Source organism: Poecile atricapillus, chromosome Z, assembly GCF_030490865.1.
Source record: "Poecile atricapillus isolate bPoeAtr1 chromosome Z, bPoeAtr1.hap1, whole genome shotgun sequence".
NCBI lineage: Eukaryota > Metazoa > Chordata > Aves > Passeriformes > Paridae > Poecile > Poecile atricapillus.
In genome coordinates, this window is record NC_081289.1 from 146,180,553 (window position 1) to 146,194,713 (window position 14,161).

At 44.1% G+C, this 14,161-nt stretch overlaps 1 protein-coding gene across 1 annotated transcript in view; it reads left to right on the forward strand.

The window, feature by feature from the left end:
• LOXHD1 (lipoxygenase homology PLAT domains 1) overlaps positions 1 to 14,161 on the forward strand; it is a 149,464-nt gene that overhangs the window by 105,994 nt on the left and 29,309 nt on the right. The window contains exons 33-35 of the mRNA XM_058825935.1: positions 4,087 to 4,272; positions 7,160 to 7,287; positions 11,804 to 11,921. Of these exons, the coding sequence (XP_058681918.1) occupies positions 4,087 to 4,272; positions 7,160 to 7,287; positions 11,804 to 11,921 (432 nt within the window). The remainder of the gene's footprint in view (positions 1 to 4,086; positions 4,273 to 7,159; positions 7,288 to 11,803; positions 11,922 to 14,161) is intronic.

Consider the following 14,161-nt stretch of genomic DNA (forward strand, 5'->3'; position numbering starts at 1 on the left):
CAATTTGCATAGACTTTCCATCACTGGGCTTAAACTCCACATGAATATTCCAGAGTGTTTGTGTACATCATTCTTGTTTTATATGGCAGTTCCATCTCCTTAAAGCTTGCTCCAGCCCCTCAAGAACTGAAACCCACAGCACCTGAGGACTCCAGGAGCCTATTTAATTTTGGTTTTACCCCTGTCCCTCTGTGGAAGTAAAGCTACCTGTCAATGTATGCACCTGTATAATTGGAAAGAGAAAAGAAAGAAAGAGAAATCCTAACTAATAAGGAAATCTTTGCATGTGTATGTCCTGCTGTTGCTGCTGAGAGACTGTCGCTCGCACCACCTTTCACTCAAGCAATGAATTCTGACATCTTGAGAAATCTCTGTGTCAGATTTGAGTTTATTATCAAGTCATTTTCTTAATGCACTCCCAGTGCCTGGTTATTAAATGTATTAGTGGCACTTTCTGTCTAGCCCATCTCGAGGTCAAACCTTTATAGTGAAGCAAGTGTATCAATCTTTCTCTTTGGGATTGTGCACACATGGAAACAACCATGGAATGGGACAGAGAGGGAGGAAAATGACAGTATCACCCCTCAGGGTCAGAGAGACAGGAAGAGCAGCCTGAAGAAAGAAGTAGAAAGGGCTGCTGGAAAAGATACAGTGAATAGGGTAGGAAATGGGTAGAAAACAGAAGAAAGCAGGAGAAGACACTTTGAAATAGGCAGAGGCAAGGCAAAAATTAATTTGGAAAGGAATTCAAATGGGAAAGAAGATAAAAGATTGCAAATAAAAAGCAGAGAGTCAGAAAAACAAATAACATATATCTTTCAGGCTGGTGATGTTCTTCTGCACTCTTTCATCCCTGTACTCAGTGATCTCACCAGCCTGGTGCCTCACCCCTGGCTCACTTCTCCCTTCTGGTTTGTAATTCCCCAGCTCACAGCTGAAGGAGCCACCTGCTCCTGGCCTTCTCTCTTTCTTCATGCAGTGCCCTCAGCTTGGAAGGTCCCTTCTTTTGGACCAGCAATGACATCGATGTGCTAGTCTGCTGTGGTTGCCATGGCATCAGTCCGCATTCTCCTTCTAGAAAATTGCAGTGTTCAGGGACATTGCAGAAAATTGCTAGTTATCCACTTGGGGAAAAGTGAGGAACAGTTTGTTCTTGGATTTGGTATTTGTCTGTTTGTGCAGAAGGTGAAAAGTTCTGAATGTGAGTTACCATGTGAAAATAGCATAGTATGAGGATTAAGTTTCCAGGAGCCCTCTGTATAACCCAGGCAGCAGACCCTACCATTTAGCAGGACTGTGAGATTTGCAGCATGATGCTACTTCTGGTTCAGTATTATGCTTCTGCTACAAATATATTCCACTGAAAGCAGAAACAGTGGAACACGAACTGATTTGAAAGGGGCCCATTTATTCCTGTCTTGTAAGCTTACAGATATAATATTTACTACTGGTGGACTTTAATAGACACTCTGGCATGAAAATAAATGATACAAATTATTCAGTGTAGACACTTTATACTGTGTTTTCAAAATAATTTTTAATATTTCTTCTCCTAATGAATGAAAGTATCTCTATTCCTACACTGTTGTTGTTGCAGAGAGACACAGGTATGTCCAGGAGAGTCCTGCATTGGTTTGTTTTCATAAACCTCTTCTGCTTCAGAGCCTTTCTCCACCACGAACACAGAGGAAAATCAAGGACACAAAAATTTTGCAAAATGCAGGACCAGTCCCTAAGTGCCTAGGGATTTGACCCTCAGGTTTCTCTAGTATTCTCTGAACCTTCTCTCCACAAATATTCTCTTGGATTTTCCCTCTGCCACTGTGTTCAGCTTCTATGTGATCCCGAGCTGCTCTGTATAAATTGTGAATCTCAGTCTCAGTGATGTGCAGTTCCTCAAGGACAGTAGGAACAAGTTGCAAAGGTTTTCAAACAGCCCAAGTAAGGATCCATCTGCCTTTGAATTGCTGTCTTTCTAATTCAGTTCAAACATCTTAGCCCAAACCACTTTTTGTGATATTGGTATGCACATCCAGGCTACGCTGCTGGTGTGCCCATGGCTTGGCATTATTCACTGTATTGGCATGGTCTGTCTAAAGATTTGCCTGGAATTGAAAGCCAAATCCTGGTGCTCTGCTCCTGAAGTCCATCCAGAGGGAAGACTTGGCTGACACTGACTGAATTTGTCCCAGAATTTACATTGTTCTTGAGGCCCTTGGAAATCTGTTCTCCAAGGCAGCTGGATGCACAGGTTCTTTCCTTCTGGCTGTCACTGGTATCAAAGAAGTTAAAGTTTGCTGTGAAAATGTGGTGCCTAGAAATGCCTTGGAATAAGACTTTTCCCAGGGAAGCTGTGGCTATCCCATCCCTGGAGGTGTCCAAGGCCAGGTTGGACAGGGCTTGGAGCAATCTGGGAGAGTGGAGGATGTCCCTGCCTATGGCAGGGGGGTTAGAATAAGATGGGCTTTAAAGTCCTTTCCAAACCAAACTATTCTATGATTCTGTGATGTGAGCAGGTGGGGGTGTGCAATGAACCCACAAAAAGACCAGCAAATTTTATTAGGTTCATTAGGATTTTCCCTCCAGCTGCTTTGTCACTGCAGAACCTTGGCCCTGAGCTTTCCCCACTGCCTCATCCATGCCATCCTGCAACAGAGCTGCACAAAGACTGACTTTGGGCTTGGAGACGCTCAGCCAAGCTGGCAGAGAGGGAATGGGAAGGCAAGTGTTATATTCCCATTCACCTCACACCCCAAGAATCAGAGGATTAATGCATCCATTGTAGACTTGAATTTCCCTAGTGGTTAGCTCTAATTTTCTGCAGCTGCACAGACATTAGTACAGCAATAATACTCCTAATAGCAGTGATGGCTGAGACCATCAGACAGAAAAGATCACTTGTTTTGTGGGGAAAAAATAGATACCACAGATATATCATACTAGATGAATCTGTTATTAAAAATTGCTTTCTGAACCTCCCTAAATTTCCTAATAATTTAAAAACAAAAACCAGTGAGGTCTTTGGACTAAGGACCTCATTTTCCTAGAAATGACAGAAATAGTACTTCCTCTGAAAATAATGAAGTGCAGGTAGGTCTTTTATGGACAGAAAGCTCATTGGAATGACTGACCAAGGCTCATGCATCAACCTGGATATGTAATTTTGCTTCCAAGCCTGCTCCAGGTTGAATATCCAACCCTCTTTAAGAGGGACACATATAGGTTCTTGGAGAAATTGTTTTGCTGGTATACCTGCAGGAACCCTGGTTCTTGGCAGATTCAGTTCCAGGTGGGCTCTGGCTTTCATAAACTCATCCCTGCACACTTGTGCACCATCTCTGTATTTCTGCTGGACCTCTGCCCCTGCTGACCCCTCTAGTACTCTTCCTTTTTCCACTTAAATTTTTTCAGGAGCTCCTTGTTCATCCATGCAGGCTTATGGCCACCCTTGTGTGACTTCCTGGTCTCCAGGACAAATCATTCATGAGGCTGGAGGAGGTGGTCCTTGAAAATCAACCAGCTACAGATGTAAGCTCCATCTGTTGTCTCCTGTACAAAGACAGAGCTTTTGCAGTCTAAGGGGATGGGAAGCAGAGAGGCAGCCTCATACATTTAGTTCACTTGTACATGGATTTCTGAGAGAAGTGCTTGTAATAATACATGTGGGTGTTTGCGGAGCATCCTTCCTCTTGGCTATAAAGCTTTGAATAATCACTTCCAAGTGTAGTGACAGAAGTGGAAAGGCTTGTAAAGGTGGAGAAGTGTGTCTGCTGCCAACTGCAAATGAGCATATAGAGGTCAGCGGCGCAGGAGCAAAGTGACAAGAGACTGGACGTGTTCTCATGTAGGTCAGTCTGGTCTACCCTGGTTTTTTTTCAAGACTGGCCTTCCCTCATGCACAGCAGTTGATGACCTGAGCTCCCTTGCCCATGGCAATAGCATTATTTCTGAGTTCCCTCCATTCCCTTGAGGAATGGTTTGTTATGTTGGTGTACCCAGACTCGGAGTCTTTCATTGCCAGGTGAATCATCCTCATCCAGAGAAATCCCCTTTCCCCAGGAGGTGTTTTCTCTCTGGCCCTCACAGGTGGGGCACGATGGCGCTACCCCTGAGAGCTGCTGGCTGATGGAAGAGCTCACCATCGTCGTGCCCACCAAAGGCGTCATGTACAACTTTGTCTGCAAGTGCTGGCTGGCCAGAGACAAAGGTGATGGGCTCACCTCACGGATCCTCAACATCCTGGATGCAGAATGTGTTAACATTGGCATCAAGGTAGGCACCAGGCTCACTTTGGGACCTCTGCTGACACGGGTCATGCGTCAGCAGCTCTCAGAGTTTTGCAAGCGGCTGGAGCCTTCTCTTTGCTTTCCTTTCTTATGTTATTTTTTTTAGCAAAATCTTTTGTCATGCTTTAGGATCATGACTGTCTAGAGCACTGTTAAGTGAGGCTGGCTGGATGCAGCCATGGAATAGATGGGAGGGCAGAGCAGGTAGGGCACAGCTCAGCAGCCTGTCCTCATCTTGTCACCCACTGAAACACCTGGTACCCACAGAGTGGGAGCAGCTTCAAGGTGAAGGATTACTTCTAACTCAACAGATTAGAGCAGTAAAAATATCTTGATGTTTTAATCTTTCCATGATGTGGCTACATAGCAAATTTTCTAATAACGGATAGGGAAATGAATAATCACTGGAAGTTGTTGAAACATGAAAACATTTGTAAGCCTGATCTTTGGTGAGAATAACTGATTAAAGTGGAATCTGAATAAAATCTGCCAAACCTCTATAGTATTTTCATTCAAATACATGAATTTTGAAGTAATATCTGCTATGCCATATTTCAAACAAGTACAAATTGGAAAGCCGAGCTATGCTGATTTTGGATGTAAGATTTGTAGCAGAAATAACAGTCTGGATGAATGTGACAATAATACTGTGTTTAAATACCTGTGTGGCAATTTAAAATCTCTATAGATGTGCTTCTATTTACAGTCAGGTTACACTTTCATAGTACATTATTTTTTCTTTATGTTGCTCTTGATTCCCAAGCTAAAGATATTCTCCTGAAATCTTTCTTTTTCCCCAGACACACAAAAAATTGATAACATTTTTAGCATTTGTGAAAGATTCACCAAATCAATGCAGATTTCAGTGGTGGAATTGACCTAAGACGGTATAAAAACCTTCCTCAGACTTAATACCAAGGTTAAAATGTCCCATCTGTCGTTTAACCTCCCAGATGAGGTTTCCAAGCTCCTATTGGTGAGCTGATGGCTTGCCCATAGATTGAAGTGGATGTAAATGAAGACTTACTTATGTTCAGTGTTCCTTTAAAAGCACAATCCCGAATATTTATTTGCATAAGCACACCAAAAATAGACACATCTAACGACATTTTTTTCCTGTGATGTCAGGCCAGAAACTTGATGGGAGATATGATGGAAATCTGGGGAGATGCTTGGGACATGAAACCAGAAGTGAGCATTTGACTTTCTGATCAGTCTCCTAGTTGAGGGAATTTGGGACTGTTCCCTTGTAAATAGCTGTAGTTAGAAACTGAGTCTTACAGGCATTTTAGAGTTCAAAGACAACTGATATGCTTAGCATCATTGAGAAGATTAATACTTTTATATTTTTTTTTCTGCTTGGCTTTTGTACAGCCGTACGTACCCATTTCAACTTAATTTTCTTCTTGGCTTGATACTCCCTCTTTTTACTTTAAATTGAGTATTTGCTTTCCCAAAGTTGAAGAAATTACTCAATGTCCACCACGGTCATTAGAAGCCTTCAATGCATTGCTAAAAGAGTTTTTCTCCTTCCCATAAAAAAATAGGATGCGTTGCTAAAATTTAAAAGACATGTGGATGAATATGTGATCAACAGGCTACTCAAATTCAAACAATTGTGAAGAATAATTTTTTATATTATGTCATTCCTTTGCACTGTTTATTTATGTGGCAGCCAGAATTCAGGCCAATAAAACTAGCCTATCAGTGCACTATTTGAAATACATTTCTGGGAGCTATTTCTTGATATTCTTCCACATCTTAAAGAAGCCTTGGTACCACAGCTATGATCTTAAAAGCATCTAAGTTGTCTAGAAGTCTTAAAATCCCTGATGGCTACTGGGACTTGCATATTTTTGACATATTTATTCTGAGTCTTTTTGTTCCTCTGCTAGGAGAAAATAACAAAATTAGGCTAGTAAGGTGAAAATTATTTAAAAAAAAAAATCTTTTCATGAACCAGCATGCACACAAGATCTGGGAGGACTCTGAAGTTGATGCAGCAGTGAGCATCCCCTTGAAGAGCAGGTTAGCTGAATTTTTGTACCACAGGGAGTGTTCTGATGTTTAAAAAAACATCATAAACCTCCAAGCTACTCATGATATTGCCCAGATAAACATGGAATTTTGGGGGTAAACATTTTGCATCCAAGAAAAAGAAACAATTGTTCTTCTGGGTGACTCTTTTTTTCAAATTAGTGAGATTTTGGTGCAGTTCAGAGCTGAAGTGCTGGAGGCCACCAGGCAGAGACAGTGGTAGCAGAGAGTCAAGACCCAGCTATTGATGTGATGGTTGTGACTCCTGTGAAGAAGCAGCTTAAGAGCTCTTCATCACTGGTGTTGCAATAGGACAAGGGATATTGTGTTTAAACTGAGGGAAGGTTGACTTGGACTGGATGAAAGGAAGAAATTTTTTACACTGAGGGTGATGAGGCCCTGGCAGAGTTTTCTCAGAGCAGCTGTGGCTGCCCCTGGATCCCTGGAAGTGTCCAAGGTCAGGTTGGGCAGGGCTTGGATCAACCTGGGACAGTGGAAGGTGTCCCTGCCCATGGCAGGGGTGGAACAGGATGAGCTTTAAGTGTCCCTTTCTACCCAATCTGTTCACTGACTCTGTAATTCAGATATTGTCACAATTAATGTGTCTCTTTCAAGGCTGAGCAAATCTCAGAAAAGGCCACAGATGTAGAGTCCTATAGTAAGTTTTGATGCCTAACTTTGCCCCTGGAAACAATGGTGCAGAGAAGAACCAAGAACTGTGTTGGAAGCTCTCCTGTCAAGGAAGTAGATGTCCAGGGAAGTCTGATGTCCTGTTTGGAGTGGGTTAAGGACAGCTGTTTAACTGAGGCCTTCTGATTCCTTTCAATCTTCACCAGATCCTGTATGAAGTCACGGTTGTGACTGGAGACATCGAAAGTGGCGGTACAGATGCCAGTATTTTCATGACTGTCTTCGGATCCAATGGGAACACTGAGGAGATGCTGCTGGAAAAAAATGGAGACAGGTACAGCAACTGTCATTTTTGTTGGTTAGAAGTGAAGTGATGACAGATTTTAAGTGTCAGGTCACGAAGCACTCAGGGCTTTGATCATGCTCCCACTGAAACACAAACATTTACTCCCATTGACATTATAGATTCAGACCTGGGCTCCCTGTAAGAGCTTCTGTCAGATTTTTAACAAAGCAAAGGAAAGGAGAGCACTGTATATCCAGGGAAACCACCCTTTGTCATTTCTACAGGATTTGTTTAACCTGTTCCTCAGTGGCTTTATAGATAAACATCTTCAACAAAATATGAAGTCCTGCATTGTCTCCAAGAAGAACTGTGAACATTGCCCGGGAGAGCAGTGGGAAATGGATGGGTGTTGGCACAGAATGCTGCACTGAATGCTCTGATTTTACTAAAAATGTGGAATCTTGTGTTTTCTTCAGCAGAAACAGCTAACAAACACTATAACCCTAGCCTGATGCCAGCACTTCCATAAGCCAGAAAACCCACACATGCCACCACTCATCCATTTCCCAATGCTTTTTTGTTCCTTCCTAGCACATTTCTAGTACAGAAAGCTTTGGCATGCTCAAGAATGAACCATCTTTTAGTGACATCATGCTTAAATTTAATTAATTGACCAGCTCTGAGCTTATTCAGCAAGGCATCTACAGAGCATCAGAAGGGAGGTTTTGGTCACACAGTTTGAGCTCAGCTTGCTGAGGGAACGCTGGATAACTCAGGATAAGGTGCACCTTGCATAGAGGTGTTTGCTCAGGGAATGTTTTACATGGAGCTTTTGTGGCAGAGTGGGTGTCTGGACAAACATAGCTAAGATTGATTCATGTGTCTAGTTAGTAACAAGCATGAGCCTTGTTTGTTGTGAGAAAAATGCAGCAGAGGTGCTGCTGACTAAAATATCTGTGAGAAACACAGCTGAGTCATGCAGAAAACCACAGCTCTGGGGGCTTGCTGCTCCCCCATCACAGAGGAACATCCAACACATGGGGCAATGCCCCTGGATTGCCAGTCAGTGTGGCCACCAGTGGCACCTGGGCAAGCCCAAACTGGCTTGTCTTCTGCTTATTTAATCCTAACACTCAGTCCTGGTAGGTGAGAAGATGGACCACTGATGTTTGGATTTGGAAATGAAACATATTTCACATCTGGGTGTACCAACCAAAAATCTCTAAAGGGCACTGTCCTGGTTTAGGGAAAATTTGGGAAAGAACCTCCCAATGGGGTCCCTCCAGAAAGCAAATTCAAGCAGCCCCTGCCCCAGCTGGTTCGGGAAAAAGAGATTTCCTTGGAGAGAAGTAGAAAGAACTATTTTACAGAAATTTAATAATATTAAACAATAAAACCTCTTGCTGTTCAATGAAATGGCAAATCCAGAAAAGTCCTTTTCATGGGGTGTAGCTCGGCTCACTCAGTCTCTTATCAGTCCCTCCGGCTTCGGAAAGGGCCGAGGCCAAGGGACCAATGTGCCACAGGTGTGAGCTCCTGGGATTTGTCTGGGTTTTCAGTCTAGAACAGGTTTGAACAGACCTGAGAAAGAGAACAAAAAACAGTCCTGGGAATTCCTCTGCCTCAGCTAGCTAAAAACTAACTAAAAGCAAAGGAGAGCTCTGTCCTGCTGTCTGTCTGTGCTGCAGACAGCACAGTCCAGGAGCAGGATGGGGGACAGTGAGGGCTCTTTCTCAACACAAACTGCGGCTTCTTCTTCTCCCCACTTCGCTCTCAGAGCCAGTCTTTAAAGGACTTAATATGTAACATAAACAAGGCAACTGGGGATACAAGCATCATAAAGTCACCCCAGGACAAGGACCAAGACACCTCCAGCCCCTCAGCAGCCAGGTTGGAGTTTTGCTACATCTGGGGCAAGCCATACCCCTAAACTTTGTGGCATCTAAAAACACATCCCATTTATCTACATGGGTGGGATGGACAACCTCTAAGAGTAAGAAAATGCAACACAGGAGAACAGAGAATTCTCTGTGTTATTAGTTGCTTGGGTTGTCATCTGACAGTAGAGGACCTGTGAAAGGTGTTGAAAAATCTCGGGGGCTGTGTAAAGAAAAGGAATTGTAAGGCACAACTCTTATTATGTTAATATCCCCAGGATGCTGTGCTATTCTGCTGGCACATTTCTGCTAGCTGGAGGTGCTCTGTATCACACCTCTAGCTGTACAGAGCTCTTGTCATCTCATTAGCACCCTCTGCAGAGGACATTCATGTCCCCAAATTCACATCCTGTCTGTTTCCACACCACTACCAGCAGTCTTCATCCAGCTGTTAACAGCACAGGCTTTCCTGGCTCTTCTCCACAGGGAAATCTCTCCAGCCCTTGCACCAGCAGAGCAGGAATGGGTGAGAGCTGTTGCGACCAAATGGTAAAAGGCACTTCATCTTTATTGGGGCCATCCAGTGCCAATTCACTCCCAGCAGCTTAGTGCATTACGAAGAACTGTCTGTCTAACCTGCCACAGATTTAAGGCAATTTTCGCTACATTACACTTATTGCCAAGACCCCTGGGCAATGGAAATATTTATAAGGGCAGGCATGGGTAGGAAAGCTTAATGAAATCCTTTAGATAAATGGTTCAGTGTCCTGAAAAGGGAATAGCAAGCAGTCAGCTTGTCTGGCTTCTTCTTCTCTTCTCAATTTCTTTCAGGTTTATGTTCATCTTCATATAAATTAGGCATAGCAAAGAGCTTCTGGGTCACCCAGTTTGTCACTATGGCAATCACTTCCCTCTAGTACTTCCCTCTTGGAAGTAGATGAGTATCAGTGTTACAAACTTCAAACAAGGCATTTGCTGAAGATAAAGAATGTTTTATTTTGCTAGCAGACATTTTAACTTAGAGCTGCTCAGCCCGGAAAGCCTCAGAGTGAGAGATTTCTATGAAGCTTTGTAGGTAATAGTGATTGTAATAAAAACTGATCATAGGATCATAGGATAATTCAGACTGGAAGGGTCACACCTTTTTGTTGAATAGATGTGGAAATCAATCCAGTTCAGGGACAAAAGTACATTCTATTTCTTACAGTGAGACAGGCTGCCTGAGTATTTGGTACCTCAGAAAGACAAGTAAAAAGAAAAAGGAGTTTTTCAGAGAGCAAACATAACCCTTAATAACTAGAAATGGACTGGAACCAAAATGCCCTGTCCAAATGCCTCTAGGGGTGCAGAGGAAGCAATGCCTGGATGAAAACTGAGAGGCTTGAGCCAACCCCTATTACTAACATCTGCAGCTATGCATGCTCAGATAATGGTGTGAGTACAATCATATTCATCCTGTGGGGGGTAATCTGAACAGAGGTTGGTAAAGAAAATTTATTTTTTTTCTCCACATTCTGGCACTGCAGAGCTATGGGAGGTTGTGTGCATTGCCAGGAATGAGATATCATCATTATGGATTGTTTCTGTTATGGCAGTGCCCACATCTTGCAGGGCTCTTCCCAAACCCCTCAGCACACTCAGGTAATTCCCCCACAAGGAGAAGTTTGCATGAAGGAGAAACCTCAACAGCAGAGTGGTCACCATGTGCTTGGTAGACCCCCTGGATTTGTCTGCCTTTCTCCTTAGCAAGGATAAGATTCCCAGCTCTGAGACCACAGCAGGTCTCCATGCATTTGAGGGAGCACACTGGAAGATACACTTGTTTTAGAACAGAACAACACTGAGCCTGAGGCAGCACTTCCACTGAAGCAAGGCTTTCCTCCCAACACCACTGATGCCAGGAGGGAGGGAAGGTGCAATCCAAGCCAATGTAATCTTCTTTTGGGAAGCACATGTTAGCTGTTTTTTCCCTTCTCCTGCTTCCTGCTGATTGCTATGGATGAGCAGCTCCTGCACATCCCTGTGCCTGTACACAGCAGCCACGCACCAGGGAAGGTCTTTCACGCAAGCTTACACAAAACCACCCTGGTTCTTACCAGAGGCAGAGACAGTTTGCAAATCCAAGTCCCCCAGTTTCATCAGGTTGGTTTTGTCTTCATTCTAACACAATTTGCCTGTGCTTACTAAACTTGGGCACTGGGCTTCGATCCCGGTGCCGCATTTAGCTGAGCTGCAGCAACTGCCTCTCTCCACGGCAAACACGAAGTTTTGTGCTGCACCTCAGGGGAAGGAGATGAGGCAAAATTATTTTGCCTTCTAGCTGTAATGGGCCAAGGACAGCCAAGTGGGCAGCTGCCAGGAGGGAGGCGACGTGCAGAAGCCTGATGTGAGTCGCTATTGTTCTGGTTACAAACAGAACGGCAGTGTATGCTGCAGGCTGCCTGGAGCAGCTCCAGGTGGGCTGTGTTTTCCAGGGAAGGAGGAATCCCTGTCAAATCTGCACTGAAGTGTCTTGCCAACAGCACAGTGGCTGGTGATTGTAGCACAGGAAAGCTCAAGTCCAGTCAAGAACACACATAAACTTTTGATTTGAGGGTGTTGGCATGGCCAGGGCTGCGGCACGGGACGGAGATGCAGAGAGGCTGTAAAGCAGCAGGAAAACCTCCTTGGTCTTCCAATCCCTGCAGGTTTGAGCGGGGCCAGGAGGACAGTTTCATCATGGAGATTGCCGACATCGCACCCCTCAGGAAGATGAGGATCCGGACGGACGGGAAGGGGATGCGCCCGCACTGGTTCATGGAAAGGGTAAAGCTCTTGGCATCATGGATCTCTCACAGCCTGCATGTTCTGGAGCCTCTCAGCCCCTGGCAAAGAGGAGAAAGGCACCAAGGGACTTGTTTTTTACTAATTTTTTGTATTTTTTCTGTTTGGTTTCTCATGGTTTTTCCCTGCAGGAATTGAGTCAAGAAAGAAGAGAGCAGAGGGAAAAGCTGTGTTTTAGAGCTTTTTTTGTGTGGTGGAATCACCATGTCTGGAAGTGTTCAAAAGGCTGGGTGTGGCAGATTTGTGAGCCATGGTTTAACAATGATCACTGTGGTGCTGGCTTAATGGGTGGACATGATCATACTGGACATCTTTTCAACCTAAATGATTCTGTAGTTTCACCACAGATTCTGCTGTTAGATCTCACTCTCCTCTGCACAAGAGCCTTGGTAGGGCTCACCAGAGCAATATTTTTTGCCCTGGGTTGAACCCTTAGCCCCTGCAGGCCTCTGCCATGTGGGAATCTGAATCCCTGGGAGGGTGGATGTTTGTCTGCCAGACAGAGACACCCTAGGCCAGGTGGGACATTTCCAAGTAATCCATCCATTCAGCCGGATCATCCCTTCTCTCCTCTTTCCTTCTCCTCTAGCATACACATTTATTTATTTTCTTGTCCATGCAAGTAATGTGTCATTTTTATTTTGCATTTTGGATAATGGAGCATGCAAATTGATGGTACTTTTCCCTGATGTCCTATCTTGCACGAAAGTACAGTACCTGTCTCTACCTGTGCTGTCAAACCACCAGCTCCTTGTAAGGATCACCTCTATCTGGGTAGCCAGAAGTAGTTTGCTTGTTTTGGGTCCCTACAGTGATTTTTCTAAGACAGAGGGGGATAGATGTGGTGATTACAGGCCATGAAGTCATTAATGGAGAAACTCATCTCTGCCATTTTCCTTTGCCATGCTTTTCCTGGAGGCAGCATCCTGCTGGATTTCTGTATCTTGACCTTTTTGTGAGAACAGTTTAAGACCTAGTAGCTTAACCATGGTCAAACGGAACTCTGCATGATTTTTTAATTGGGTCCTTTATCCTATTTGACTAATTTACAGAAGACTTTTTCACAAAGATAATGTGTTTCTAAACACTGACTCTATATAGCCACCAATTTTCAGTGAAGCAATGGACTTCACTTTCAGAAGAATTTCTGTGCTGCAGTGCCATTTTTACCTCAACGTTTCCACGTCTAAATTTTTTCTCAGCAGCTGGGGAAGTAGGGGAACCGAAAGAGGGGAAATTCAGGCTGGGTATTAGGAATAAACTACTTACTGTGAGGGCAGCAAAATACTGGCACAGGGTGCCCAGGGAGATTGTGGCTGCCCTATCCCTAAAATTGTTCAAGGCCAGGTTGGATGGGACTTGGAGCAACCTGGGACAGTGGAAGGTGACAGTCCCTGCCACGGTAGGGGGTGGGATGGGATGAGTTTAAAACCTATTACATTCCAAACCAATTACAACCCTTAACATTCTATGATTTTATGATGATGCTTCTGCAGCTTCTCAGAAGATCAGACCCTCAGCACATATCTTTGGAATTGATGCCACAGATGCAGAGTTTTTCTCTCTGTGCCTAAGGAATAACTCAATCTGTTGTCTGATTTTATTCAGATGTCTTGGTCAAACTCCCTTTGTAATTTCTCACATGCTTTCCCCTGAGTTTTATAAATCATATTCGTATAAAATGAAATCAAATAAAGCTTATTCATCCAGAGACATTCCAGGTCTTGCAGTCATGAATCAGCAGCAGCACAAAGGCAAGGGATGGCTGCATCTTTAATTGTGCCCCCCTTTCCTGTTGCCTTGTCTGTCCAGGAATTCCAAACTCTCAGCCCGATGGACTGTCCTACCAAAAGCAAAGTTGGCAGGGGAAGTTGGCACAGAGGACTCTCATTTGGACCTATCCAGTAGGCTTATAGCCACCTTCCAGCAGTATAGAAGCTACTAAAAAGGTGGACCAGGCAACAAGAACAGGTCTTGAGAACAGACTTAAAAGAGAGCTTGTAATAGTGAGGAAGAACAACTTTTTACATGGACAGATAGTGACAGAAGGAGGGGCAGTGGTTATACACAAAAAGAGGAGAGATTTAGATTAGACGTTAGAAAGAAGCTCTTGGCTGTGAGGATGGTGAGGCCCTGGCACAGGGTGCCCAGAGCAGCTGTGGCTTCCCCTGGATCTCTGAAAGTGTCCAAGGCCAGGCTGGATGTGTCTTGGAGCAGCCTGG